This window comes from Chiloscyllium punctatum, chromosome 14 (genome assembly GCF_047496795.1).
Source record: "Chiloscyllium punctatum isolate Juve2018m chromosome 14, sChiPun1.3, whole genome shotgun sequence".
NCBI classification, from domain to species: Eukaryota; Metazoa; Chordata; class Chondrichthyes; order Orectolobiformes; family Hemiscylliidae; genus Chiloscyllium; species Chiloscyllium punctatum.
The window spans coordinates 29,726,782-29,754,072 of NC_092752.1; the positions used below are offsets into that span (position 1 = coordinate 29,726,782).

General features: G+C 40.2%; 1 protein-coding gene across 4 annotated transcripts in view; it reads right to left on the minus strand.

Moving 5' to 3' along the window:
* The window catches only part of LOC140485692 (alpha-1,3-mannosyl-glycoprotein 4-beta-N-acetylglucosaminyltransferase B-like), a 242,426-nt gene that overhangs the window by 190,182 nt on the left and 24,953 nt on the right, over positions 1–27,291 (minus strand). The window contains exon 1 of one of the 4 annotated variants that reach the window (XM_072584113.1): positions 98–258. The exons of the other annotated variants lie outside the window; for them this stretch is intronic. Within the exon in view, the coding sequence (XP_072440214.1) occupies positions 98–161 (64 nt within the window). The 5' untranslated portion in view covers positions 162–258. Of the gene's footprint in view, positions 1–97; positions 259–27,291 lie in introns of those variants that run through there. 4 annotated transcript variants of the gene reach the window in all.

The window sequence follows — 27,291 nt, forward strand, 5'->3', positions numbered from 1 at the left end:
ACAGGGCACTTTTGTATTTCAATGCTGCATCATGGGCTGCAATTGCACCTACCACTGTAAATCTGCAGTATTACACTTTGCACTCAGACGCACATACCCAGCTCATGGACTGTGGACCAGCTTATATTTCCAGCTTCTTCACTCTCTGACATAGTGCTCATTCACTTTGGTCCTACATTGCAATACCTTGTCTTGTCCGCACTTTGCACTCTCAGCTACAGTTACTGTTGTGAAAGAATTATTCAATGTTCTATAAAAAAAATCCTTCACGAAATTAAACTTTCATCTTGCAAAATCAAAGCTGTGGGAGCCAGCAAAATGTGTTCCGTGACTCCTCCCAAGCTCTTTGTTCTTCTCCAGTTTATACAACTTGTTGGTCCCACTCTTATCAGATAACAGTAGCATAGCCAATCATGCTGGCTTGCTTTGCCTTTCTAAATTAATCATTGTCAGTCGCACTGGTTCCCTCCATCACACTGAACCTATCACATTATAACACTATCACCTTCAGCATTAGCTCATCTCCCAGTGATTTAACTAACCTATCACAATGCACTACCATTATCTGTTATTGGCGCCCTGTAACATGATCCCAGGCATACATTGCAATACTAAGTTAACTACATAATTGCCAGAATAACTTCCATAATACCAGGCTCACAATACTTCTGTCTAGCTTTGCTTTTTTTCCCCAGAAGTCAAACCAGGATGATTGTCACAGTTGTCAGCAGTGTCCAGTCAAGTCAAGGGGATACAGCCTTCACGAAGGGGATCTAGGCACAGTAAGTTGGAGCAGTCTCTGATACCAGTTGAGGCTCTGCTTGCAGTGGTCTAAGACAGGATTGTCTACTCATAAGGAGTGAGAAGCTAATTGATTGGCTGCTACCACTGATCTGACTAGTCTCCTGGAAAGACAGTGAGGCAAATACTACAGAAATTGAAAGTGGATTGCAGTGCCACTACAAGAAGAAGGTAAGGACTGCAAATGCTGGAGATCAGAGCAGAGAGTGTGATACTGGAAAAGCACAGCAGGTGAGGCAGCATCTGAGGAGCAGGACAATCAATGTTTCGGGCATAAGGCCCTTCATCAGGCCCTTGCAGCCACTACTGCTATGTAGGTGTAGAAGTGGCGTGAGCCTGTGAGTTGGCAGCACAGAGTGCATGCAGTGTTGGGGGTTGGAGTGGGTGAGAATATGAAGGAAGATGTCACAGGCAATAGTGAGAATATCAGAACATGAACCTTGGTGGGAGGTGGGTACAAGAGCAGAGATCGAGTGAGTGTGAGGTATTGGAGACAAAGTGGTGGCACATACCCTGGTGGAGTGGAGAAGGATATTTGCCTACATCCTGCAGTGCTGGTCATCCTTCCAGATCATTGAAAGTGCTTTAACACAAGTAGTAACTAGAACAATGCTGGTCCATTGCTCGTCCTGAGGTAGAGTACAATCCCTTGTCAGTACCTATTCCACCCATACCCCTGCCATACAGAGGGGCACCAATTTCTCTCCGTCTGCCATGTCCATATTAATGTCAGGAACATTGCAGGGTACCTTCATACTGACAGCACTTGTCCAGGTGCACAATGACCTTTTGCAGATGGTACAGTGATGCTGGTGAGTTCTGGGTTATCCACTAAGTGGTGACATATTCTAGAACGGTGCTGCTAAGATGAGGCAGAAACCAGACATGAGGAACACCAGGAAACTAATGAGGCCAGGTCAGGCGAGGAAACTCACTAGACCTTGTGACAAAGAAAACCCCTCGAAAAACTTCAACACAACTTGGACTTGGCCCAAAAATCTTAAGATTCAGCCCATCGTATTTTGCCTCATTCTCTACAGAGTACTTTCAGAGATTTTGTTTCCATTGCTGGCATTTTTTAAAAAAAATTGTATCTATGTATTTTATCAAACAAACCTAGATCCAAACATCCTTTAAGTGCATAAATAAAGCCCTTCAATTTTTGTTTTACTTGCATTTAGCATTCTTGCACTCAAGTGCACACAGGAAAAAAACAATTTGTATAACAGGAAAACAACATGACCTACAGGAAAGTTTTATCTGAGGTAATGGAGTGTTTCATACTCTGTGAATGCTTTTGAAATGTTAGCATTGAGGAATAATATGTCACTTTGATTGTAGAATAACTAATTTGCATTTATATAGCACCTTATCTTAGATATGTTTCATGTACAATTCATCACTGGTCTCTTTTACAGACAAGAACAGAAGAAAGAACACAAGTCTTGCTCACCTATACTCTCCCTACTGAGTTTATTTAATTTGCACCGAGCCTCCAATTTAAAATTCTAACTTTGGCCCATCCCTCCCTCTGAAAATCCTCCAACCTATTGTCTCCCTGCCTGCTACTCAAAGATTCTTCTTCATGCTTTCTGACCTTTTGTGCATTCTTTACATTCACCTCTGACTGCTACCACCAATCTATCTCCATGTTTCACCGAAAGCTATGTGGCAAACCTGGAAAAGAAAGTACGCGCCACTAACCATACTTTACGGTCTTTGTGCCCAGCTTACCATGTGTCAGTGAGACTGGCCTTGCTTGGAAGTTCATAGCAATCATTTAGCAAGGAAGTGATACATTATGTGCAATTTCATTGTTTCTATTCCTTGTTCAGTCAGTTGTTAAAGGTCCAACTTTCAGATAGGAGATCTTACCTCTTCCCTTAACCAGCATTACCAAATCAGGAAGTTTATTTTTAATGAATCTACATTTCTGGCAGCATCTGTGGAGGAAGAAACAGAGTTAACATTTCAAGTCCAGTCTGACTCTTCTCTGTCCACAGATGCTGCCAGACCTGCTTGGTATCTCCAACATTTTCTCCATTTGTTCTTTCTATCCGACTGTTGTTTGTAGCATCTGGCTATATACTATGTTCACTACTTGTGGTAATGCACTACTCACTGCATTGTTGGTAATGTACCTCCTCAATTTAAATCAGTTTGAATTAAAACACACAGCACCTTGTTCCCACTATGTGATCTCCCTATTATTCTGCCTAACTATAACTTAAGTGCAGTGTCTCATTGTAAAATCCTTAAAAAAAAAGGCCTCAACAATGTCTACAGAAGAGGCCTCAACAATGTCTACAGAGGTCTGAGCAATAAAGGCAAGTGTGCTAAATGCCTTCTTCACCACCCTGTCTACCTGTTTCAAAGAATTATATACCCGAACTCCTAGCTCTCTCTATTCTACAGTAGTTTCCAGAGCCCTACCATTAATTATATAAGTCCTGCCCTCGTTTGTTTTATGGTAGAATCTGAATTCAATTAAAAGAAAATCTGAATGAAGAGTCTAATGATGATCATGAATCTGTTGTTAATTGTCAGGAAAAATTCATCTCATCCACTAATGTCCTCTATGGAAGGAATTTGCTGTCCCTATCGGGTCTGGCCTACATATGATTCCAGACCCACAGCATTGTGGTTGACTCTGAACTGCCCTCTGCGCAATTAGGATGAGCAATAACTGCTGGTTTAGCCAGTGATGCTGTCATGCTGTGAATAAATTTTAAAAACACAGTACATATTCTGAATACTCTATTCTTTCACTGTTGACAATTCTTGTAGCATCACCACTGCAATCTAAGTCAAAACAGTATTCCTGAATGTCACTTGCTACATTTGTTTGCCTGCAGATTTTTCTTTTGACAAATACACAATTAATGGTGCAGCTCATTGCTTACAAGGCATAACGTGCACTTATTTTGTGCTGAACATGTCACAAATTAATCATACAATCTGAATTGAGTCATTTTCAAATCACGTCCTTATTTACTGAGTAATAATTTCTGCTCAGTCATGATAAAGGCATCACTCAAGTTTCTCTCATTCTTCCCACACTACTCACTGTAAACAAACACCAGTTAGAAAAGAAGGCTTCACAAAGGGAAAGTGTGCTACACCTCTTTGATTTTGTTTGGAAGAGAAAGATAACCTATAAAAGGAACAAATCAGTAGTATCACAAGGTACATTTTAGCACAGATAATTTTGCTGGGTTACATATGTGTGATTTATAAATAAATAAAAATGGGTAGCCCATAGATCTCCTTTGTCTTCAACAATTAAGGCTCCATCTAACATTAACAGTAAGAGAATTCTTATGACTGCAATGTCACTATCATTCTGTGCACACTTCTGTCTGTCACAATGTGATAGCACATGTCATTAACAGGCTCAAATTATAACATCAACAGATCAGAACTGAGGAGGTAGGAAATGTGTGAATCAAAAGTGATGAACATGGCGAGAAAATTTAGCAGAGAAACAGCTCAGAGGTAGTTAAAGAAAGCAATAAATACAGTTGAAAGAGGAAACTTACACCATTGCACAATGGCTCAGTGGTTAGCACTGCTGCCTCACAGCACCATGGACCAGGATTTGATTCCAGCCTTGGACAACTGTCCGTGTAGAATTTGCACATTCTCCCTGTGTCTGTGTGGGTTTCCTCCAGGTGCTCCGGTTTCCTCCCACAGTCCAAAGATGTGCAGGTCAGGTGAATTGGCCATGCTAAATTGCCCACAGTGTTAGATGCATTAGTCAAAGGGAAATGGGTCTGGGCACATTACTCTTCGGAGGGTTGGTGTGGACTGGTTGGGCTGAAGGGCCTGTTTCTGCGCTGTAAGGAATCTAATCAAAGATGAATGGTAAGCTTGTGACAGTTTTAAAAAACAAAAATGATTACCAAAATAAAATAAAGAGGTAGAAAATAAACTTTGAGAATAAACTCAATAATATCCAAACAGCAAGTAAGAACTTATCTAAGTATCTGAAAAGGTAGGGAGTGGCCAAAGTGAACATAAGCTTCTTCGAGACTGAGGTCAGAGAGATAATAATGGAGAATCAGCAAATTGCAAAAGAGCTGAATACTTTGCTCAGTCATCAGGTAGAGGATATTGGTACCATTCCAAAAATACTGAATAATCAAGGGGCAAAAGTGACAAGTACAATAACTATGATTAGGGAGAAGTATTGAGGACGCTCATGGATCTAAGGCCATTATATCCCATGGGCCTAATAGTTTGCATCCTAGCATATCAAAGTAGGTAGCTATAGAGATAATGGATACATTCCCCATTAACAACTCTATTGGAGCTATCCCTGTATTTTCATGAGGGGTGGTCCTATAATCAAATAGGAACAGGACAATTTGGTATCTAGTGAAGCTATAGGCCGTTTCCTTAAAGTTTTGACTGCTGTTCTATCAGACCATTGGATGATGGATGGTATAGAGCTGTCATTATATGTTGCATACGTTAGGAAATACTCAAATTCCCTGCTGGTAAACAATGGCCTGTTATCTGTGACCAGCACTTCCAGAGTCTGGGTATTGCAAACGATGTGCGCAGTTTTTCTATCATCAACCCAGGGTTGACGAATGAACTTTAAGCACGTCCAACCATTTTGAGTGGTTGTCCACAATGACCAAGCACATTGAGCCTATGAAAGGACATGCATAGTCGACATGTAACTGAGGCCAGCATTTACCCAGCCATTCCCACAAATGTAGGGGAGTTGCTGGCAATAATTTTTGTCCTTGTTGGCACTCTGGGCAATGCCCCACCAATGTGGCTATTTCTGCATCCAATTCTGGCCACCAGACATAACTTCTAGGCAACATCTTCATTTTGGAAACCCCTGGATGACCCTACTGGAGTTCAGTCAATTTCTGGCAGTGACTCTTGCTCCCCATAATAATATGCTATTCTCTACGGGTCTAAAAAGGTTTTATTTCTGGTTGTGACGGCCCTTTGATGTCCCCCATCACTACCACTAGTTTCAGTTTTGCCAGGACTGGATCTCACGGCATCCAACATCTGATATTTTTAGCTGTGACTGGAAGTGTGTCCAGAAAAATTAAAACTATTATGGATTCTATCAGTGAGAGTATCACTGGTGGTGTATCTGCCAGCAGGAGGCAGCTGAGTGTGTCCGCATAGATTACTTGGCCTCCCGGATGGTGTTTCAACTTGTAATTATACGCATTCCTCTCTATTAGGCCACTTACATACTAACACTATCCCAGTGTGGTGCAGGGAGGCATTATATGTCAATCCCAGATCTCGCTTAGGATTATAGTGTGCCAAACTATGGCTTGGTTATGTGACAACTTCCAAGGCTGGCCCTTTTCTAGGAGTTAATGCAAAGGTGTCAGGATGGAGGCCAGGTTACGTATAAATTTTCTGGGAGAATTCACCAGCCCAAGGAAAGACCTAAGCTTCGGTACAGATGCGGGAGCCAGGGCACTTTTAATCACCCTCACTTTATCTTCCAATGGTACAATGGTCTTGTCAACTCTATAGCCCAGGTAGATCTGAACAAAGAGACCTTGTACTGCAGGTTCATAGCTCCTTGAAAGTGGAGTCGCAGGTAGATAGGATAGTGAAGAAGGCATTTGGTTTGCTTTCCTTTATTGGTCAGAGTATTGAGTACAGGAATTGGGAGGTCATGTTGTGGCTGTACAGGATATTGGTTAGGCCACTTTTGGAATATTGCATGCAATTCTGGTCTCCTTCTTATCAGAAGGATGTTGTGAAACTTGATAGCGTTCAGAAAAGATTCACAAGGATGTTGCCAGGGTTGCAGGATTTGAGCTATAGGGAAAGGTTGAATCAGCTGGGGCTGTTTTCCCTGGAGCATCGGAGGCTAAGGGATGACCTTATAGAGGTTTATAAAATCATGAGGGGCATGGATAGGATAATTAGACAAAGTCTTTTCCCTAGGGTGAGGGAAATAGAGGGCATAGGTTTAGGGTGAGAGGGGAAAGATAAAGAAAAGACCCAAAGGGCAACTTTTTCACACAGAGGGTGGTACCTGTATGGAATGAGCTGCCAGAGGAAGTGGTGGAGGCTAGTACAAGTGCAACATTTAAAAGACATCTGGATGGGTATATGAATAGGTAGGGTTTGGAGGGATATGGGCTGGGTGCTGGCAAGTGGGACTAGATTAGGTTGGGATACCTGGTCGGCACAGACGAGTTGGACCGAAGGGTCTGTTTCCGTGTACATCTCTCTGACTTTCTGCGTATTCTTTCAACTGAATCAATTTAGTTCTCAGATTTATATGAGAATCTTGAGCTTCTAAAACTATGTTGAGTGCAAATTCAATGAATATATTTGGGAACTCACCCAGTTACTCAATGGTCAATATGACACAAATCAGAGTTATGAAGAGTTGGGGAATGTGTTTTGATTCACACTTGTCTCTGCTAGAGGACCTTACCTCAGCTCACGTGGCAATGAAAGGGCAAGAATTGGCTTTCCCTGAACTTTGGAAGGGAAACATCAGTCTTATGCTGGGTGGCAGCAAAGATATTTGGGTGAGGATGCCAACAGCAACGTGCATTTGTATGGTACCATTAATACTGTAAACAGCCCAAGGCATTTCACAAAAATATAATCAGACAGCGAACTGAGCTAAAGGAGGAAATATTTGGACCTATAATTTACATTTTGGCAGGCAGTAAATTGTGAAGAACACCTTAATGGAAGAATGGGAGATGGACAGGAGTGAAAGCTTCAAAGGAAGTTCAGATCTTTTGTCTTGGTTGGCTACCCAGGGAGTCAGGAGGGAATACAGGAAGCTCAAAAGACTAAAGAAGAAGAAACAGAGATTTCAGAGAGAATTGTTGAGGTGGAAGATGATACGCAGTCATGGAGGGGGAGGCCATTCAAGGATTTGAATCTAAGGACTGGAATTTTAAAATTGAGGTAATAATGGACTGAGAGTTAATATAGGTAATATAGATCAGTAAGCACAGAGGCTATGGATGTTTGGTATGTTGCATATACAGAGCACGTAAAACAACATGAGTATATACTGTTTAGTCTCAAATGTGAAAAATGGAGCTGCACAAGATAGGGAAGTCTGTTCATTGCATGCAATTGCCATGAAAAGACCGATATTAAGCAACCAGACTACAGATAGAGATATGACAGTGGTGTCTTGCGTTAAGAATATAGTGGTTAAAAACTCATTTCATTTTTGGAAGAAGCTAAAAATTCTACCACACAGGAAATATGCAAAACCAATCACGGCATATGTGATCTGTCCAAGTACAAGTATGCACTGACATTGGAGACATCTAACTGTAAATATCAAAAGCCTTTGATAATCAACAGAAACATTTAAGTACAGAGTTCTATTTAACTTGGGTCACTGAATCAGGCATCCAGGTGTAAAGCTGATATCAATGGAAAAAGTGCAAGTCAGAATTTTCCAAATAATGAAACAATCTGTTGAAACTGTTAAGGAAGTGGGTTGGAAGAACACAAATGGTAAAAAAAAGATGAAATATTTACACCAAAATTTTGCTAGGACCAAGTTGCACAATACAGCCTGAGACAGTGCCTGCCCTTTATAGCTTTCCACCTTTTATCTCCTTTTGTGTACTTTTCTTTCCCCTCAAATTCCAAACATTTAATTTTATTTTCACATCCTTACATTCTGAAGGTAGAGCTGTGCACAACAGGAAAGCATAATGGTCTTGGGTTTGCAACTCCAATTCACAATTCACGCAATTGTTTGCAATGGTGCAAATTTGGTTTATCCTTCATGCCCCACATCCCTGATGTACATTCGTAGCATGTAAAATTTTGAATCAGAAGTGCCAAACCATAAAACCTGCACATGATTAATACCCTGTTTTGTTTTTCAAACATTGCACTAGTGTATAGGTTAATAACAAATTTTTACTACACAGTCCAATCACAAATAAAGAGGTATTGTTTCAGTGAAAATAATTGATTGTAAATAAGTGGTTGCAAATCAATTTATTTTATCATGGGAAGAGAAACTGTGAAGTTTTGCAAGAGATACAACATTTCCCGATAAGTACACATTCCATTATGTGACAAATATATAAACATTTGTGCATCAACTTTGTTTGGCAACTTTAAATGCATCCAAAGAGCCAATTTGGTCCAGTTGTTATTAAATGAATCATAACATTGTATAAGTTGATTTTTTTATGCTCTTCCCTCAAATTCCTTAGCCCTCCTGAACTGAAGATAGCCATTAAGGATTGGGATATGGTTTCAAGGTGACACCAAAATTATATATTGGTGAAATAGTCATTTAATATGTATAATATTTGTCCAACCAAGCCCAATCTTGCTTTAACTTGGGATCTCCAACTGTACTATTGGTTGCAGGACTCACTGGTGAACTGCAAGCAGGACCAGGCAAATCATATAGGTTCACTCCTGCAGGAATCCTGGAATCTAATGGAAAATTTGTATTAAAAAAAAGTTCTACACATTGCTGGTTTCCCTCAGTCAAATGTCAACATAGATTTCATAGAATCCCTACAGTGTGGAAACAGGCCATTTGGCCCAACAAGTCCACACTGACCCTCCAAAGAGTAACCCACCCAGACCCTATGACCCTACATTTACCCTTGATTAATGCACCTGACCTACACATTCCTGAACACTATGGTCAATTTTGTATGGCCAATTGACCTAACCTGCACATCTTTGGATTGTTGGGGAAACTGGAGCACCTGGATCCCTGGTGCTGTGACGCAGCAGTACTAACCACTGAGCCACCCTCATAGTATTTGGAATAATGGACTGCTTGCATGTGTTCCAGTATGTTTTTTCGGTGTAGATTAACTGAATAGTCACTAGTTATGAATCATCCTCAAAGGCTTAATGTACAATTGGGTGTGGTGCTGAAATCAGGAAGGTTCTAAATTGAATTCTTAGCTAATTACAGCTCACATGTTCACATGATCAATCCAATTTGGCTTGTTCAAATACACTGAAATTCTTTTTTACAACATCGCCACAGTTGTATAATAGTTCCAGGGCCCTTTACTATATTAGATTAGACTAGATTCCCTACAGTGTGGAAACAGGCCCCTCGGCCCAACAAGTCCTCACCAACCCTCTGAAGAGTAACCCACCCAGACCCATTTCCCTCTGACTAATACACCTAACACAATGGGCAAATTTTGCATGGCCAATTCACCTGACCTACACATCCTTGGACTTTGGGAGGAAACCAGAGCACCCGGAGGAAACCCATGCAGACACGGGAAGAATGTGCAAACTCCACACAGACAGTTGCCCGATGCTGGAATTGAACCTGGGACCCTGGTGCTATAAGGCAGCGGTGCTAACCACTGAGCCACCGTGCTGTTTTATATATATATAAATCCATGACATTATTTCATTTCACCACCTCAAGGAAAGTCTAATCACTGAGAGCCTGCCAGGTCAACCAATAACAATTATGATAAGAACTTGCATTTACATAACACCTATAAAGTTGTAAAATATCCCAAGGTGCTTCATAGGAAAGTAATCAGATATAATTTGGCACTAAACCAAAAACAGAGATTTTACAAAGTGTGATGAAAAACCTGTTCAAAGAAAGAGATTTTAAGGAGCATGTTAATGGAGGTGACAGAGACACAGAGGTAGTGGGATTTATGGAAGGAATTTTGATGTTAGTGTCTCAAACACGAAGTAGCATCAGCCAATTTTGGGACAAAGGAATTGGTGGATATACTAGAGGCTAAAAGAACCAGTTGGAGTTCTCAAATGGATCTTTAATTGGAAGGTGTTGGAAAGATAATGAGGGGTGAAGCTATGGACTGACTTAAAAACAAAGGTAAGAATTTTAAAATAATTTGTGATAGTAGACTGATGTATAAAGAACATTGCATTGTGCATTTAGTCTAGTTAAGGCTAACATATACAGATGGGCCAACAAATGGAATCTGCTAGAAAGAGATAATAAAGGAATTCAAGTTAACTGCTTGAACAATTGTAACGTTAAATGTTTCTCACTGAGACATTATTGTTTCTGTCCCACAAATATTACAGGAGTCATTGCAGATCAGTGAGCACACTGGAACAGAACTTGATGGAAGTTAGAATATGAGCAACACAGTTTTGAATAAAGTTAAAGGTGGAAGATGGGAAACTAGTCAGAAGAAATTGAACTAGTCAGTCAAATCCAGTTGAAGGTAACAAAGGAGATTTCAGAATGAAATTAAGTGCAATATATATGGATTTGAGAAATTTTACTGAGGTACAAATCAGCTTTTATTGTCACAAAGGGATATGGAGCCAGAAGTTAAATTCAGACTCAAATAAGCAGCAAAGTTGCTTTGTTCAGCATCAATGGTTAGGGAACAGAGTTTGTGGCATATCAAAGACAATGTCTCTCAAACATTTAGTCAGAGGAAATATTGCTCATTTTGGACAACTCTGAACAGAATTGGAGAGTGGTGCTGACATGTATAAATGATATTTAGCTTGCTGTGTGAAACTTGATGTCATGTTTTGAGGTGATGTTTCCAAGGGACAGCAATAAGATGAGAAATGATGGGAAAATCCACCTAGCTGAACATCAGAGGAGATGTATTGGAGGAAGATGGTGCAGTCAACTGTACATGAGTATGTATAGGAACAATAAGATGGAATAATACACTCTGATCACAATCACGAAGGATGTAGTTAGTCATTTTGAATAGAGTTGCTCCAATACTGTAGTAGGGTTGGAGACTAGATTGGAAGGCTTGTTGGCAGATTTGAAAGGTTGGGTATACAAACTGAGAATATTATATATTATATTAAGTATGTAAAATGCAAATAAGCATGACAACTTAAAGCTAATAGGTATTTTCTAGTGGAAAAAAGGAAAGTTTATTAGAAACAAGTGCATATCATTCAACCCCGCGATTCGATCATTCAATTAAACAAGGGCTGATTTGAAAATTAATTCCATGTCTGTATCCCTTAAAATGTTTGGCTCACAAAAATTGGGAAATTGCAGTTCTTAAATTTTCATTTGACCTCACCACAACCAGTTTTTGAATGAGAGAGTTCCAGTTTTCAACCACCATTTTGCTGAAGCAGGGTTTTTGACATAATCGCTGAACCTGTACTTTTAAGAGTATAGAAAATTAAACTATTTTAATTCTTTATAAAATCTCTGGTAGGTTACAAAGTGGCTGTTAGGTGGATGACTTAAATATTAACCAAAAGGCCAAAAAAAGCAATATAATTTTTTTGCATGTAACACACTTACTGCAGAGACTCAATTGATTATGAGTCAACTGTGAGGGCGTACAGCAACAGATGCCATGGCTGTCCCTGTGATTATCCTATTATCAAGCAGTAAAACCACAACTGAGGTCACAAGATGAAAAGAATCCTGGTCACCCATTCTAGTTCTACAGCATCCTCACACACAAAATAACTTATAACAGCATACAGATTAGCAGGAAAGACATTTGAGCATCGTTGATGCATTTGCTCTTATTGTACATAAATTCAACTTATCTTTCCACAACAGAATTCACAGTCCTGTGTTGAAAACCTTTCTATTAATGTAACCAATATAATCCTGCTGGAATACTATTCTGAGGCTTGTGCACACAGGCAGGTTGAATACACTCGGCCTCTACCCATGAAAATGGAGCAAGAAACACGATCATGTTGAATCTGCCCATATTTGCAAACTGAAGAACAGTGTATCCACCATTAATGGTGATTCTGCTGTCAGAAATTATTCTTTAACTAATCTACTTTGTGCTAAGAAGTACACCAGAAACCAATTTAAGATCATCAGTTGAACTTGGAACATGATACATTTGCATGTGCAAGAAGCTATGCATATTAATACTCAGGGCCCTGTTTTACATAGGCAAGAGGAACATCCTATGTCCATTGCATCTTTACTGTGGAAAATTAAACAAAAGTCATGCAAACAGCAAGTCTCTGCTGTATTCCCATGGAAAACCCCAATGAAGCAATTACTTGTCTGAGAACTGAGATTGACAATTAACTGTTCTTCATGCAAATCCATGTCAATGATGGCCCAACCAATCAGTACCCTCTTCCCATTCTATATAAATTGTTGTCTTTCACTGTGTCTCACACCTGCACGCACACACCATAAAAAAAAAAGAAATAAATTGTTGTCACTTTCTTTCAGATTTGTTTCTTGTCTCCTTGTCCAGATGAGGAGTGCAATGAAAACAAATTTTGATTTTTTGACTCTGTTTAACAGAATATGTTATGAATATCTGTTGGATTCTTCAATAGCACAGAAATTACACCCAGTTTCTTAAATTAAGGAAATTAAACATGAATTGCCCCATACAAAAAACCTGCATCAAGTAGAACATCCTGTTGGAGGAAAATTCTCCCCAGTTGAGTGAAAATTTTGCCATTGGTTAAATACCATTGTATACTTAGTTTATTCATAGGTATACAGGTCCACAGATCCCTGTAGGTGGCAACACAGGTGGATAAGGTGTCAAGAAGGCATACAGCATGCTTGTCTTCATTGGCTAGGGCATCAAATATAAAAGTTAGCACAGGTGTACAAAACTTTAGTTAGGCCACATTTGGAATGTTGCATGCAGTTCTGATCGCCACACTACCAGAAGGACATGGATGCTTTGAAGAAGGTGCAGAGAAGGTTTACCAGGATGTTGCCTGATCTGGAGGGTTTCAGTTTTGAGGAGAGGTTGGGTAAACTCGGATTGTTATCACTGTAAAGATAGAGGCTGAGGGGCGACCTGATAGAGATACAAAATTATGAGAGACATAGATAGGGTGGATAGTCAGAGGCTTCTTCCAAAGGTGGAAAGGTCAACTACAAGACAGCACAAATTTAAGGGGAGAGGGAGAAAATTTATGGGAGAAGTGCAGGCAAAAACTTTCACACAGACAGTGGTGAGCACTTGGAATGCAATGCAATGCCAGTGGAGGTGGGGGATGTAGGCATATTAGCAATGTTTATGGCTTATCTTGATAGACAGATGAACATGAACAGAAAGATGATACTGAACATCAGCAAGAAGTAGTCAGTCTAAATAAAAATTGGGAATCGGTGTAGCCTGGGTGGGACGAAGGGCCTGTTCCTGTGCTTTATTATATTATATTGTATTAAGGCTAATTCCACCATGACTGCCTTGGGTTCCTCCCATCTCACCATCACACTTTAACTCAACACTGCTCCCACCTCATTACTATTGCTGTTAAAACAAGCAGCAACACATCCAATAGGATCAATAAAATGCATACTCATATTCTGATCCAGAGGTATGTTACTCAAAAGAAACGTTCACATGAAACAGGCATTAAGGCTTTTACAAACACAAACAAAGACTTTTATCTCTGTTTGATACTCTTTCTTTGGCCTGTGCATTCAGGTCCACAGAGGTACCTCTGAAAAGGTACCAAATATGGGAACTAGGTTACCATTTTTCCATATACGAAGTTGATTTAGGTGACTGTAGACCAATAATTCCTTCTTTAATCCCATTTAAAGTGATTGGATCTAATATCAGATGTAAAAGACGTCATGCACAATAATAACTTTAATAATGGCTATCAATGCAGATTCAGGAAAGACCCTGCCTAGCCAACAACATAACTTTTCAGAAGTGCCATTTCAAGCAGTCATTGTGTTGTACCCAGACTATCAGATGGTACATTATAATAGTCTTCACAAATGTCTGTAGGCAGATTTTAACCCAGTATTCCAGGCAGGAATAAGCCACATAAGAAGTTAAAATCTTGCTACAAACATGCAAAACTGTCATGAATAGGATACAAATTTGGACCCTGCATAGCTTATAACAACACAAATTGCAAGTAATTCTCCATGTAATAAACTAAGCTCAGGGTCATCAAGCTACAACGTTAAAGAACTTTTCAGGAGCTGCAAGCCTCAAATCAGTGGAGTCTGGGTGTTCATGAGAATGTTGGAGAATTGGAGTGGGGTGTTAACTTGTCATATTTATTATTGATTGGTTTTGGGGAGAAAATGCGTTGGTAGTTACTTCAGAGGGGGAGTTATTGCTGGTGTTATGATTTGCTATGATAGAAACAAAATACAATCTTCTCATGAGCCCCTAAGAGTTGACTTTGTCATTGCTTGTGTACAGCAGTTTTGCAGTAAGAGGGCAGAAATCCATCTCACCCTTTTACCTCTCAAGACAAATTTCCAAGCAAGGTCTTTGAATGGGAAGCATCAGATAATTTGCCAGTAATGTAATTAATTACTTGAAAGTTACATTTTTTTCAACAAATATATTTTTCCAGCATTTATGCAAACACATTGCTGGTTCAAACAGCCACCAAAATGAAGGGATTAGCCACAGTTTCTAGAAGATTGTAGTCTACATCGGGCATCTAAAGAGCAATATAGTTTGATGTTCAGGCTATTTGTATTGTCTGTTTGCCATTAAGGAGTCTTTGTGCCAGTTAGTTTACTTCTTTTACTATTCTATGGCCATTTTGTTTCACAGGGATGCAGAAGCAGCATTTCATCATTCGAAGTAATATTTGACTCAAGTAAAGTAAGCAACAGAGGTCAGCAAGCAGCAGATTGTGTTTGCAGACCTTAGCGTACTTTCCTCATCAAGCCAACTGCCTTGGCTTATTCAGGATTAGCAGGAAGCAGTTGCTATCACCTGAATCATGCATATCTTCCACCAACTTGTGACATAAATATAGAACTGGCATTGTTTGCCAAGGTTACCACTGCCTCTATTTTTGTTTGCACTAGCTCGTAACTAACAGCATAATGTGCTGCACACATATGTAACAAACAGGTGATAGATGCAAATCAATATGGCAAGTAAATTCAATTTATTCAGTGTACTATATTGGTTTAATAAAACAAAGAACTGCAGATGCTGGAAATCTGAAACTAAAACAGAATGTGTTAGATAAACTCAGCAAGTCTGGTAGCATCTGTAGAGAGAAAGCAGAATTAGTATTCCAAGCTCGGTAACCCTTCATCAGAATGAAAGTGACTGGGAAAGGATTAAATCTTTGCTGATGACATAGGGTGCAGTTTGATGTGTGAGGTGAGGGATGCAGGAATGAATAGACTACATAGAGACCATGCAGAAAGAGAGAGAGAGAGAGAGCGAAGAAAGAAAAAGGAGAGGCAAACAAAAGGATTGCTGATGATAAAGTGAGAGGGAGATAAATGCTAGGGTATGGTGTTAACATGAAATATAAATGGTTGAAAACAGCTTGGCTGTGCTGAGATCAAACAATGCAGAATGGGACCTGGGGTGGAGGGAGGGAGAGGGAGTGGATTTGGGAGAGGAAGGGTAATGAAGGGCGGTGCAACTTTGAACTTGTTAAACTCAATTTTGAGTCCTCAATGCTATAAGGTACCTAGGCATATGAGATGTTGTTCCTGCAGCTTGAGTTGAGTTTTGCCGGAGCACTGCAGCAGGCCTGAGGCTGAAATGTTTGCATGGGAACATGGTGGTGTATTGAAGTGGCACGCAACAGGAAACTCAATCATCTTTACAGACAGAATGCAGATGTTCTGCAAAGTGGTCACCCAGCCTGTACTTTGTCTACCCAATATAGAGAAGAAAATATTGTGAACAATGAATAGAACATACACATAGAACAATACAGCACAAGGAATAGGCCCTTTGGCCTACCATGTCTGTGCTGACCATGATGCTATTATAAAATAATCCCATCTGCCTACATATGGTGTATATCCCTCTATTCCTTGCCTGTTCATGTGTCTGTCTAAATACCTCTTAAAGTTTGTCAATGTATCTGCTTCTACCACTTTCCCTGACAGTTCATTCAAACCACCTACCAACCTCTGTGAGAAAAACTTGCCTCACACATCTCCTTGAAACTTTTCCCTCTCACCTTAAACCTACGCCCCCTAGTATTTGACATTTCCACCCTGGGAAAGAGACTCCAACTATCCAACCTATCCATGCCTCTCGTAATTTTATATACTTTCGCTCCTCAGACACTTGAGCAAAAACAATTCAAATTTGTCCAACGTCTCCTTAAGGCTAATACACTTCAATCCAGGCAACATCCTGGTAAACGTATTCTGTACCCTCTCGAAAACCTCCACATCATTTCTGTAGTGCGGCAACCACAACTGTGTATACTACTCTAAATGTGGCCTGACCAAAGTCCTATACAACTGTAACATGACATACCAATTTTATTCTCAATGTCCTGACCGATGGAGGCAAACTTGCCTTCTTTACCACGTGCATAGCCACTTTCACAGAGCTATGGACTTGGACCCCAAGAACGCTCTGTATGTCAATGCTCCTAAGGGTTTGGCCATTTACTGTATACTTTCCTCTTGCATTTGAGCTCCTAAAATGCTTCACACTTGTGCGGATGGACCTCTATTACACTTTCTCAATGGCAACTATATTCTTCCTTGGATAAGAATCACCAAACTTTATACACAGGTGAGGTCTCACCAAAAGTCTATACAATTCCCATAAGACATATTTACTTCTGTACTCAGATTCACCTGCAGTGAAGGTGTACATTCCATTTGCTTTCCTTAGTAACTGTTGCATGTCCAAGTTGGCTGTTCAGCTCTCTTAATCACATTCATGGGAGTGTAGATCAATCAACACAAAAATCATTTTTATGGAGGGTAATGCCAATTAGCTCAGTTGGCTGGATGGTTGGTTTGCAGTGTAAAGTGATGATAAAAGTATGGTTTTAATTCTTGTCTCTGCTGAGATTACAATGCATATCCCACCTTCACAACCTTGCCCCTTGCCTAAAGCATGGTGACCACTACCAGTTGTCTCTTACTAGTCTCATTCCGAACAGAACAAGGCATTTGGCACACTTGATTTCACTGGGTGATAGCATTGAATATAACAGTTGGGATGCCATGTTATGGCTATACAAGACATTTGTTAGGCCATTTTTAGAATACTGCGTTCAATTCTAGTCACACTTCCATTGGAGGATATTGTTAAACTGGAGAGGGCACAGAAAAGATTTACGTGGATGTTGCCAGGACTGGAGGATTACAGCTATAGGGATAGGATAAACAGGCTGGGGCTTTTTCCCCTGGAGCATCAGTGGCTGAGAGGAGACCTGATAGAGACATATAAAATCACAAGGGGCATGGATAGGGTGAATAGCCAATCTTTTTCCTAGGGTGGGTGGGGTCCAAAATTAGAGGTGAGAGGGGAAAGATTTAAAAGATTTTAAAGGTAAATTTAAAACATTTGAAAGAGGAAAGATTTCTGCTGCACAGAACTCATCTCTTCCTATTTCAACACAGTTTTTTCTCCCCTTGACCAGTTCCTGCCCACTTACATCTGCGGAGTTCTGAGGAAGGGTCACTGGACCCAAAACATTAACTCTGATTTCTCTCCACAGATGCTGCCAGACCAGCTGAGCTTTTCCAACAATTTCGTTTTTTGTTTAAAAAGGACCTGAGGGCTAACCTTTTCACATAGAGGGTGATGCATGTGTGGAATGAACTGCCAGAGGTAGGTGGAGGTGGATAAAATTACAACATTTACAAGGCATCTGGAAGGGTCTACGACTGGAAGGGTTTAGAGGGATATTGGCCAGGGAAAGTGGGTCTCTAGTGACTTTACCTTTGACATTTCAGAGAGCACTGTTCCTGAAACCACAGGAAATGCAAAAGGAAAACAATGCAAATGTTTCAGAAAAAGACTTCCAGGCTTCTTTTGTTTCAATGAGGTCCATCTTCTTATTGAAAAATAGTTTGAAAAATTTGAAAACAAATTTGTAACATTTTATTGATATTATGAAGAAAACCTTTGGGAATCTCCATTATTTCTCATGTGGTAGTAGTGTGGAATTTGAGAAATTGCTGTTAATAAAAGTTAAAGTACAATTTAAGGTTGTAAGTTTACTCGCTGAGCTGGCAGGTTTGTTTTCAAGTGTTTCGTCACTATGCATGGTAAGCCTCCGATGAAGCACTGGAGTTCTGTCCAGCTTTCTATTTATGTGACTTGGTCTCTTAATGTAAGTGATATCATTTCTGGTTCTTTTTTTCAGAGGTTGGTAAATGGGGTCCGAATCAATGTGTTTATTGATGGAGTTCTGGTTTGACTGCCAGGCTTCTAAGAATTCGCGTGCATATCTCTGTTTAACCTGTCCTAAGATGGATATGTTGTCCTTCGTCTGTATGTAAGGATATTAATGATAGTAGGTCATGTCCTTTGGTGGCTAGACACAGAAAAGGCTGTCCTAGTAAAAGGGATGAACTACAACTACAGAGATATGGACAAAAAGGACTTCTTAGCAGTATTAGAATCAACCCTGTAAGACAATGGACTCACAGAAGAAACCCACCAGTCCATCAGACAAACAGGTGCAACAACACTAAGCAGGAAGGAGGAAGGAGACATCCTCAACACACAGGAAAGGAAAGTCCTAGAAGGACTCAGAAAAGACAGAAACCTCATAATCCTATCTGCAGAGAAAGGACGTATGACCGCCATCCAAAACAAAACACAATACATTGAAAAGGTGAACTCACTTCTGCCAGATACTGATACCTACCAACAGGTGATGATAGACCCAACTCCACAGCTAGAATTCCTGAATATCAAAGACACCAAGATAGAAAAAGACAAAATAATGGTCTCCTTTGACGTAAAGGCCCTATTCTCATCAATTAATATCAATCTGGCCAAAGAGGCACTGACCGCACTACGAGATGAACCAAGGACACAAACACCAGACGGCACCAATTCCAACAGCAAGGACAGCATCCTCAAGCTAGTAGACCTGTGCCTCACTACCCACTTCACCTTCAATGACAAGACCCACAAATAAATCAACGGAACACCCATGGGATCACCAGTATCAAGCTTCTTAGCAGAAGCAGTAATGCAGAGACTTGAACAAACAGCCAACCTCATGATTCAATCCAAACTTTGGGTCTACTACGTAGATGAGACCTTTGTCATCACCAAATGGAACAAAATAGAGGAAACCTACAACATCCTTATTGGCATAAATTTAATAAAAGAGGAGGAGAACAACAACAGACTCCCCACCCTCGATGTCACAATGGAACAAACAGTTAATGCAGACCAGCGTCTACAGGAAAGCAATACACACAAACCAAATACTCAACTACAGAAGCAATCATCCCAACACCCACAAATGGAGCTGCATCAGGACATTATTTAAATGAGCTACAATACCCTGCAGCACCCAGGAACTATAAGCAGAAGAAAAATACCTATACAGCATATTCAAGAAGAACGGGTAGCCCACCAATTCTTAAAAACAACAAACCCAAACAAATAGACACAACATGCCTAGAAACTCTAGCCACACTATCATAGATCAAAGATATCTTAGAGATGACTACAAGGTTACTCCAATCCTTTGGCATCATGGTAGCCCACAAAGCTGCCAACACACTGAAACAGCTACTGATGAACCTAAAGGATCCTATACCAACCAGCAAAGTGAATGTCATATACAAAATACCATGCAAGGACTGTAACAAATACTACATTGGATAGTCAGACAGAAAACTAGCCACCAGGATACACGAACACCAACTAGCCACCAAAAGACATGACCCACTATCACTAGTATCCTTAAATACAGATGAAGAAGGACACCACTTCAACTAAGACAACACATATCCTAGGACAGGTTAAACAGAGACACACATGGGAATTTCTAGAGGCCTGGCGTTCAAACTGGAACTCCATCAATAAATACAACAACTTGGTCCCTATATACCAACCTCTGAGAAAAAGTACTGGAAATGATATCACCCACCTTAAGAGACTATAAATAGAGAGCGAGACAGAATACCAGCGTTTCACCGGAGGCTCACTGATGATGTTACCTAGCATGGTGATGAAACACCCAAAAACAAACCTGCCAGCTCAGTGAGTAAACTTACAACCTGAACCTCTATCTGGGCTACAAATCCTCTCAAAAATTGCTGTACAATTTAAAATTAAAAATCAAACTTATTGGGTCATTAAGTATAGATGATAAAATATTGAACAGAGTAATCTGAAGAAACTTTAAATCAACAATCCTTCTAAGAGATGGTTACACCCTTCTTTATCATACTAGGTTATAATTAAAAGAGAATGTTACATCTAAAAGAAGAGACAAAGTAATTGTGAAGTTGACTGTCCAGCAGAACTAGTTATGGACTCAGGGTACAACAATTGCCAACTTTAAGTACAGTTGGTTCTGGTATAACATGATTTTTCGTTCTCATGCAATCTTGTGTTATAAGAAAATAATGCAATAGCCATAATGGGGCTGGAATCGCATTATCACCAATACAGGTAAGGAAGGTTCACATTCTACAACTAAAAGTCTAAATTCTTCAATCGCGTTAAAGCCAAGTACTGGATTTAAATACAATGATGAAACACGCTGAAGTCAAGAACGACTTCACAGCAAGTAAAACATTAAAAGTCATTTCATCAGATTTTATGTATGCTAAGTGCCCATTCTTAGTTGATCTAACACCTAAATATGAAGTTAGTCAACTTTAGAGTACTTCACACATCAATTTTTCAGACAGATGTTCTAATATAGCTGGATTTCTAATCTTTTCAGGGTGGAAAAGAGAAATGTTGTTATTTCATTTCGTGAGCTGAGAAAATAGAGTTGTTAAAAAAATACCTTTTTTTACTGTGACACTGGCTGCTTTGGAGAAAGTGGATAGGGGATTCGATTTGCAAAACCTATATGGGGTGTACTGAAAGTAGCATGTTTACAGGCAATTAGGGTGAGCAGCAAGTAGGTCATTGGTAGGTCATTCACATCCCGTGAAAGAATAAAAAAAAACAAATACTCATTTGAATATTATACAGGCATTGTGAGATAGTGTACACCTTAGTGAGAAAAAATTGTGGAGCAGCCTTACTGGCTTGAAACAAATGCCAAAGAAAGGAAATCTCACTTAAAGTCATCTAAGTCATCAACTTTCTGATTACAGTTTGGGATTGCTCATCAAGGGTGAGCAGCACATGTGAACAGGTTTATAGAGGGCATTTTCTTCTTACACACAATCTCCGACCATAATACAATTACCTTGTCAGCTGACGAAAGAATGCAATCTTTGCAGATGTATATTCTCAGTTACTGCAAGCTCTGTGCAAATACTGACCCTAGCTATCATCATCTTTGGGGAAGATCAGCTACTATGTATTTTGAAAGAGATCCTGGAGTACCACTCAGAACAAACCTCTCTCATACCATAAACTCTGGTTCATGTCTTCACATTGAGGCCTTCTCTGTTTTAAAATTGTCACTTTTTCTCTCTCGCAGCCTTCAGAATTGCTAACAACAATTTTATCACAAAATGTGGCCACACTAAAGATCTGTTAGTATTTCAAATCACACGATGTTAAAAAGTAACCACGGTTATTTATTTGGTGATTCTGAATGAGGACATGCCGCAACCCAAAGGACTAGCCACACTACCATACATCAGGAGCATTTCTGAACTGACAGCCAAACTACTGCGACCACTAGGACTCATAACAGCACACAAACCAACAGCCACGCTCAGACAACAACTCACCAGAACGAAGAACCCGATACCCAACATGAGCAAAACTAATGTAGTGTACAAAATCCCATGCAAGGACTGCACAAAACACTACATCGGACAAACAGGAAGACAGTTAACGATCCGTATACATGAACATCAACTAGCCACGAAACGACATGACCAGCTATCCTTAGTAGCCACACACACAGACGACAAGCAACATGAATTCGACTGGGACAACACTACCATTATAGGGCAAGCCAAACAGAGAACAGCCAGGGAATTCCTAGAGGCATGGCACTCATCCACAGACTCTATCAACAAACACATCGACCTGGACCCAATATACCGGCCACTACAGTGGACAGCTCGAACTGACAACCGGAAGCGGCAGAGACAGGCCACTATAAATGTCGGAGGAAACAGCACAGAAGCGCTTCACAGGAGGCTCCCAAGCACTGAGGATGTCACCTAGACAGGGGACGAAACATTTGCAAGACAAATTCCCAGCTCGGCGAACAGAACCACAACAACGAGCACCCGAGCTACAAATCATCTCCCAAACTTTGAAATGAAATATATATGATCAATGGACCCAAAAATTCAGCACAAGCCTGCAATTGGAAGGGATCATTGTTGTGGCCTTTACATGCAAGATCCTAGTCATTCAATCATTGCCAAAGCAACATTTTTTCTTCCAATCCAGAGTTGTCTCCCTCTCTGTGGCAGTCACTTGAGACTATGGAGATCGTTATTCCACCCTGTATATTAGTCTCCAGTTCCAACTCAGGCCTTGATTGATGAGGGGATGACAATTCCAAAACAAACACTGTGGTGTCCCTCACATTATTGGCCTTTTAAGGGGTGGGTGGAGGCTTTTGCCTCTTACAAAGCTGACTGGAAATCTCAGAATCATAAATGCATCCTTGCCATTTTCTTATAACCTATGTTGGATTCTGGCCAGGGATACATAGGAATTCAGTTGAATCAGATAAGGAAATTTGGGGTACAGTTACAATACATTCCATTTTAAGAACATGGGAACAGCAGTAGGCTATTCAGCCCTTTAAATATGCATTGCCATTCTAGACTGTGGTTGATCATCTCCTTCATGCCCTTTTCTCACATTACCTCCATATTGCTTAATGTCATTCACTCCAAAAACCTATCTATCTTTAACTTACTCTATGACTGAGCATACTCATTTCCCTGGGTAGGTATTCTTAAAGATTCACCCCAAAAATGAAAGTACTTATTGCATACTGTAACAAGTAAAATGAATATAGATTAGATTACTTACAGTGTGGAAACAGGCCCTTCAGCCCAACAAGTTCACACCGACCCGCAACCCACCTATACCCCTACATTTACCCCTTACCTAACACTACAGGCAATTTAGCATGGCCAATTCACCTGACCTGCACATCTTTGGACTGTGGGAGGAAACCGGAGCACCCGGAGGAAACCCACGCAGACACGGGGAGAACTTGCAAACTCCACACAGTCAGTCGCCTGAGGCGGGAATTGAACCCAGGTCTCTGGCGCTGTGAGGCAGCAGTGCTAACCACTGTGCCACCATGCCGCCCAATAAAAGTTCATCATCATAAACCATTGCCTTTCATTTATATCTCTCAGAGAACTAGAGGTAAAATGGGAAGAGAGGCTTTTAATCTTATGGCAAAGAATGAACAATGGCATCTCATTTTATTTCTTTCTCAATTATTCATAATTATAAGTCTTTAAACTAAAAATTTAACAAAAAAGTAAATAAAGAATGCATTCCATAGGAAGGAACTCTTGTGATTCAATGTATTGCATCCTGCCTCTGAGCCATACGCAAGGGTGGAGTCCCACTTCAGGACTTGATGGCTAAGGAATGTGTGTTAACAATGCAGCCAAACAGATTAAGTATCGATTTGTAAATCCTTCTAACATGTGCAAAGACTGACAGTAAAAGCAGAAGAGAAATTCCTAGACATGTGTTGTAAGGAAATTGGAACTTCTATTAATCATTATCCACAGCTCTGGTCTACAACCTGCATGTAAAATTGCTATTTAGACAGCACCTTCTAAACTCACAATCACTACCATCAGGAAGGATAAGGGCATCAGACACATGGGAACACCAGCGCCTGCAAGTTCCCCTCCAAGTCACTCATCATTCTCACTTGAAAATTTATCGCCTTCCTTCAGTGTTGCTAGGTTAAAATCTTGGAACTCCCTCCCTGAAGGGATTGTGAATGTACCAACACCAAATGGACTGCAGCAGTTCAAGAAAATAGCTCATGCCCACATTCTCAAGGGCAACTAGATGTGGGTAATAGGTGCTGGCACAGCCAGTGGGGTAAATTGAATTGAATTGAATTTATTGTCACATGTACCAAGGCACAGTGAAAAGCTTTATCTTGTGGGCTATACAGGCAGATCACAGAGTTAAGTGGATAGATAGTAAATAATTTGTAAACAGCGGTATAAACAAGAACACAGGACAGGCGAATGCTAAGAGTTTGAGAGTCCATTCAGTATTCTAACAACAGTAGAGTAGAAACTGTTATGAAACCGTCTGGTGCATGTGTTCAGGCTTCTGTATCTTCTCCCTGATGGTAGATGTTGTAGAAAAACAATGCCAGGGTTAGATGGATCTTTGAGAATGTTGGCAGCCTTTCCTTGCAGTGGACATGGTAGATGAATTCTGTAGATGGGAGGTTGGCCTCTGTGATTGCCTGGGCCGAGTTCACCACTCTCTGCAACCGTCTCTGATCTTGAATGGTGCAGTTGCCTTACCAGGTAGTGATATGTCCAGGCAGAATGCTCTTGATGGCACACCTACAAAAGTTGGCAAGGGTATTCGCCATCATGCCAAATTTCCTCAGCTGCTGAGGAAGAAGAGACATTATTGGGCCTTTGTAACCAGTGCGTCCACATGAAAGTCCAAGAAAGCTTGTTATGGATTGCCACTCCCAGGAGCTTGACACACTCCACTCATTCCACCTCTGTGCTGTTAATGAGTAGGGGGGCATGAGTAACATCCCACCAAAAGTCAATAATGAGTTCCTTGGTTTTGCTGGCATTGAGAGCTAAGTTGTTCTCAGTGCACCATTTTTCCAGGTCTTCCACCTTCACTCTGTAGCCTATTTTGTAGCCATCTGAGATTCGGTAGACTATGGTGGTGTCATCAGCAAACTTGTAAAAGGCATTAGTCAGGTATTTGGCGACACAGTCATAGGTATACAGTGAGTACAGAAGGGGGCTGAGAACACACCCCTGGGGCACTCCGGTGTTGAGTGTTAGTGAGGATGAAATATTGTCCTGAATCTTCACTGATTGCGGCTTTTAGGTCAGGAAACTGCGGATCCAGTTGCAGACAATAAGGCTTAGTCCGAGAAGAACTTTAATTACGAGAAACATAGAAGTTTCTCTATGAAACATAGAGAAAACATATGAAAAACATAGAAGTTACAGCAGTTTAATGAAATAGATAGTGTTGAATTAACTGAATTCCATTTTATAATTCGAATAAGCATATTTATGTTGTAAAGTTAGAAAGAACATGTATGAATCAGGCTGTGACCACATCCTTTTCTCACACACAGTGTGAAAACTTGCTCCCATAAACTGTGAACAGAATTAATACATTATGTACAAATTAAAGAATAATGTAGTGTGCTGGAGTGAATAAAATTCTTATTCTTTTAATGAGTTCCTTCGAAATAGTACAGAATGTCCTTTGGCTCTGCAAGATTTCTTGAATTAAATAGATTAATAGCACTGTGACAAATGATGAGGTTAAGTCTGATAACCCCAAAAACAGGCATGGGATCAATATATGTGGTTAATGTGCAACTGTTCATTGCGCTGCAAGTGGGTTTTTCTATTTTATTCATCTTTGGGATGCTGGCAAGTTCAGTATTTATTGCTCAGGTGATAATTGCCCTCCAGATGGCTGCTGACCCACCTTTCTAAACCACTGCAGTCCAAATGGCATAGACACATAGTTTGATGTAGTTGGATATGGATTAAGCAGGCTGTTTTGGCTTGGACATTGTCGAGCTACGTCAGTGATGGTGATGGTACATCCATCTGGGTATTCCACTTTACACTTGACTTGTGCTTATAGATGAAAGTGAGGACTGCAGATGCTGGAGATCAGAGTCGAGAATGTGGTGCTGGAAAAGCACAGCAGGTCAGGCGGCATCTGAGGAGCAGGATGTCATCCCTGATTGAATCTGTAGGATCAGGTTGTGGAGGGGTGGGTGGTGGTCCGAAGGTATGCTTTACCTGCGAAAGGAGAAACTCTAGAGACAATGTTAGCTGCTGAAAGTATCTTTGTATTTCTTCTCTCATTCCTTCCTTGCCAAGGTGGGTATCAGTACAAAGACAGTCACACATTTAACGACACTAAATTGTATTTGCCTATTTCAACATTTTTTGAATTCTTGAAGTCTGTCACTCTGTTCACTATTTATGATACTATCAAGTTTTATACAATCCATAAACTTCTAAATTGTACTGCCGAAACAATTCAGGCAATTATAAACAACAATCAATGGTCCTAAAATCAAACCCTCAGGTACCTCATTCAGGTTATTCAAAAATTATTTTCCTTTAATAAATTGATACTTGGCTAATGTAAAAGCTATCAGGGTAAGTATTCCAAAAGTCTGGAACAGCAAGAAAACAATAAAATGTTTCCTGTGCTTTCGCAAATTGAAGAGGCAGTCTCAGTTCAGATTTAAATCACAAATGTTTGTGGGAAACAAATGTTGAACATTTTAAAATATGTTCTCCAAATGAAACTTTGCAAATAAAACAGTCGGAATTAGAGTAGCAACTTTGGTAGGGATCAACATTCAATTTACAATATGAAGGGGGCCAATGAAGTCTTAACAATAATTAACAGAAGTTAAACAGCTCAGCCTCAAGTTCTGATGTTCTCTTGAATCTTAACAAAACATCAAACT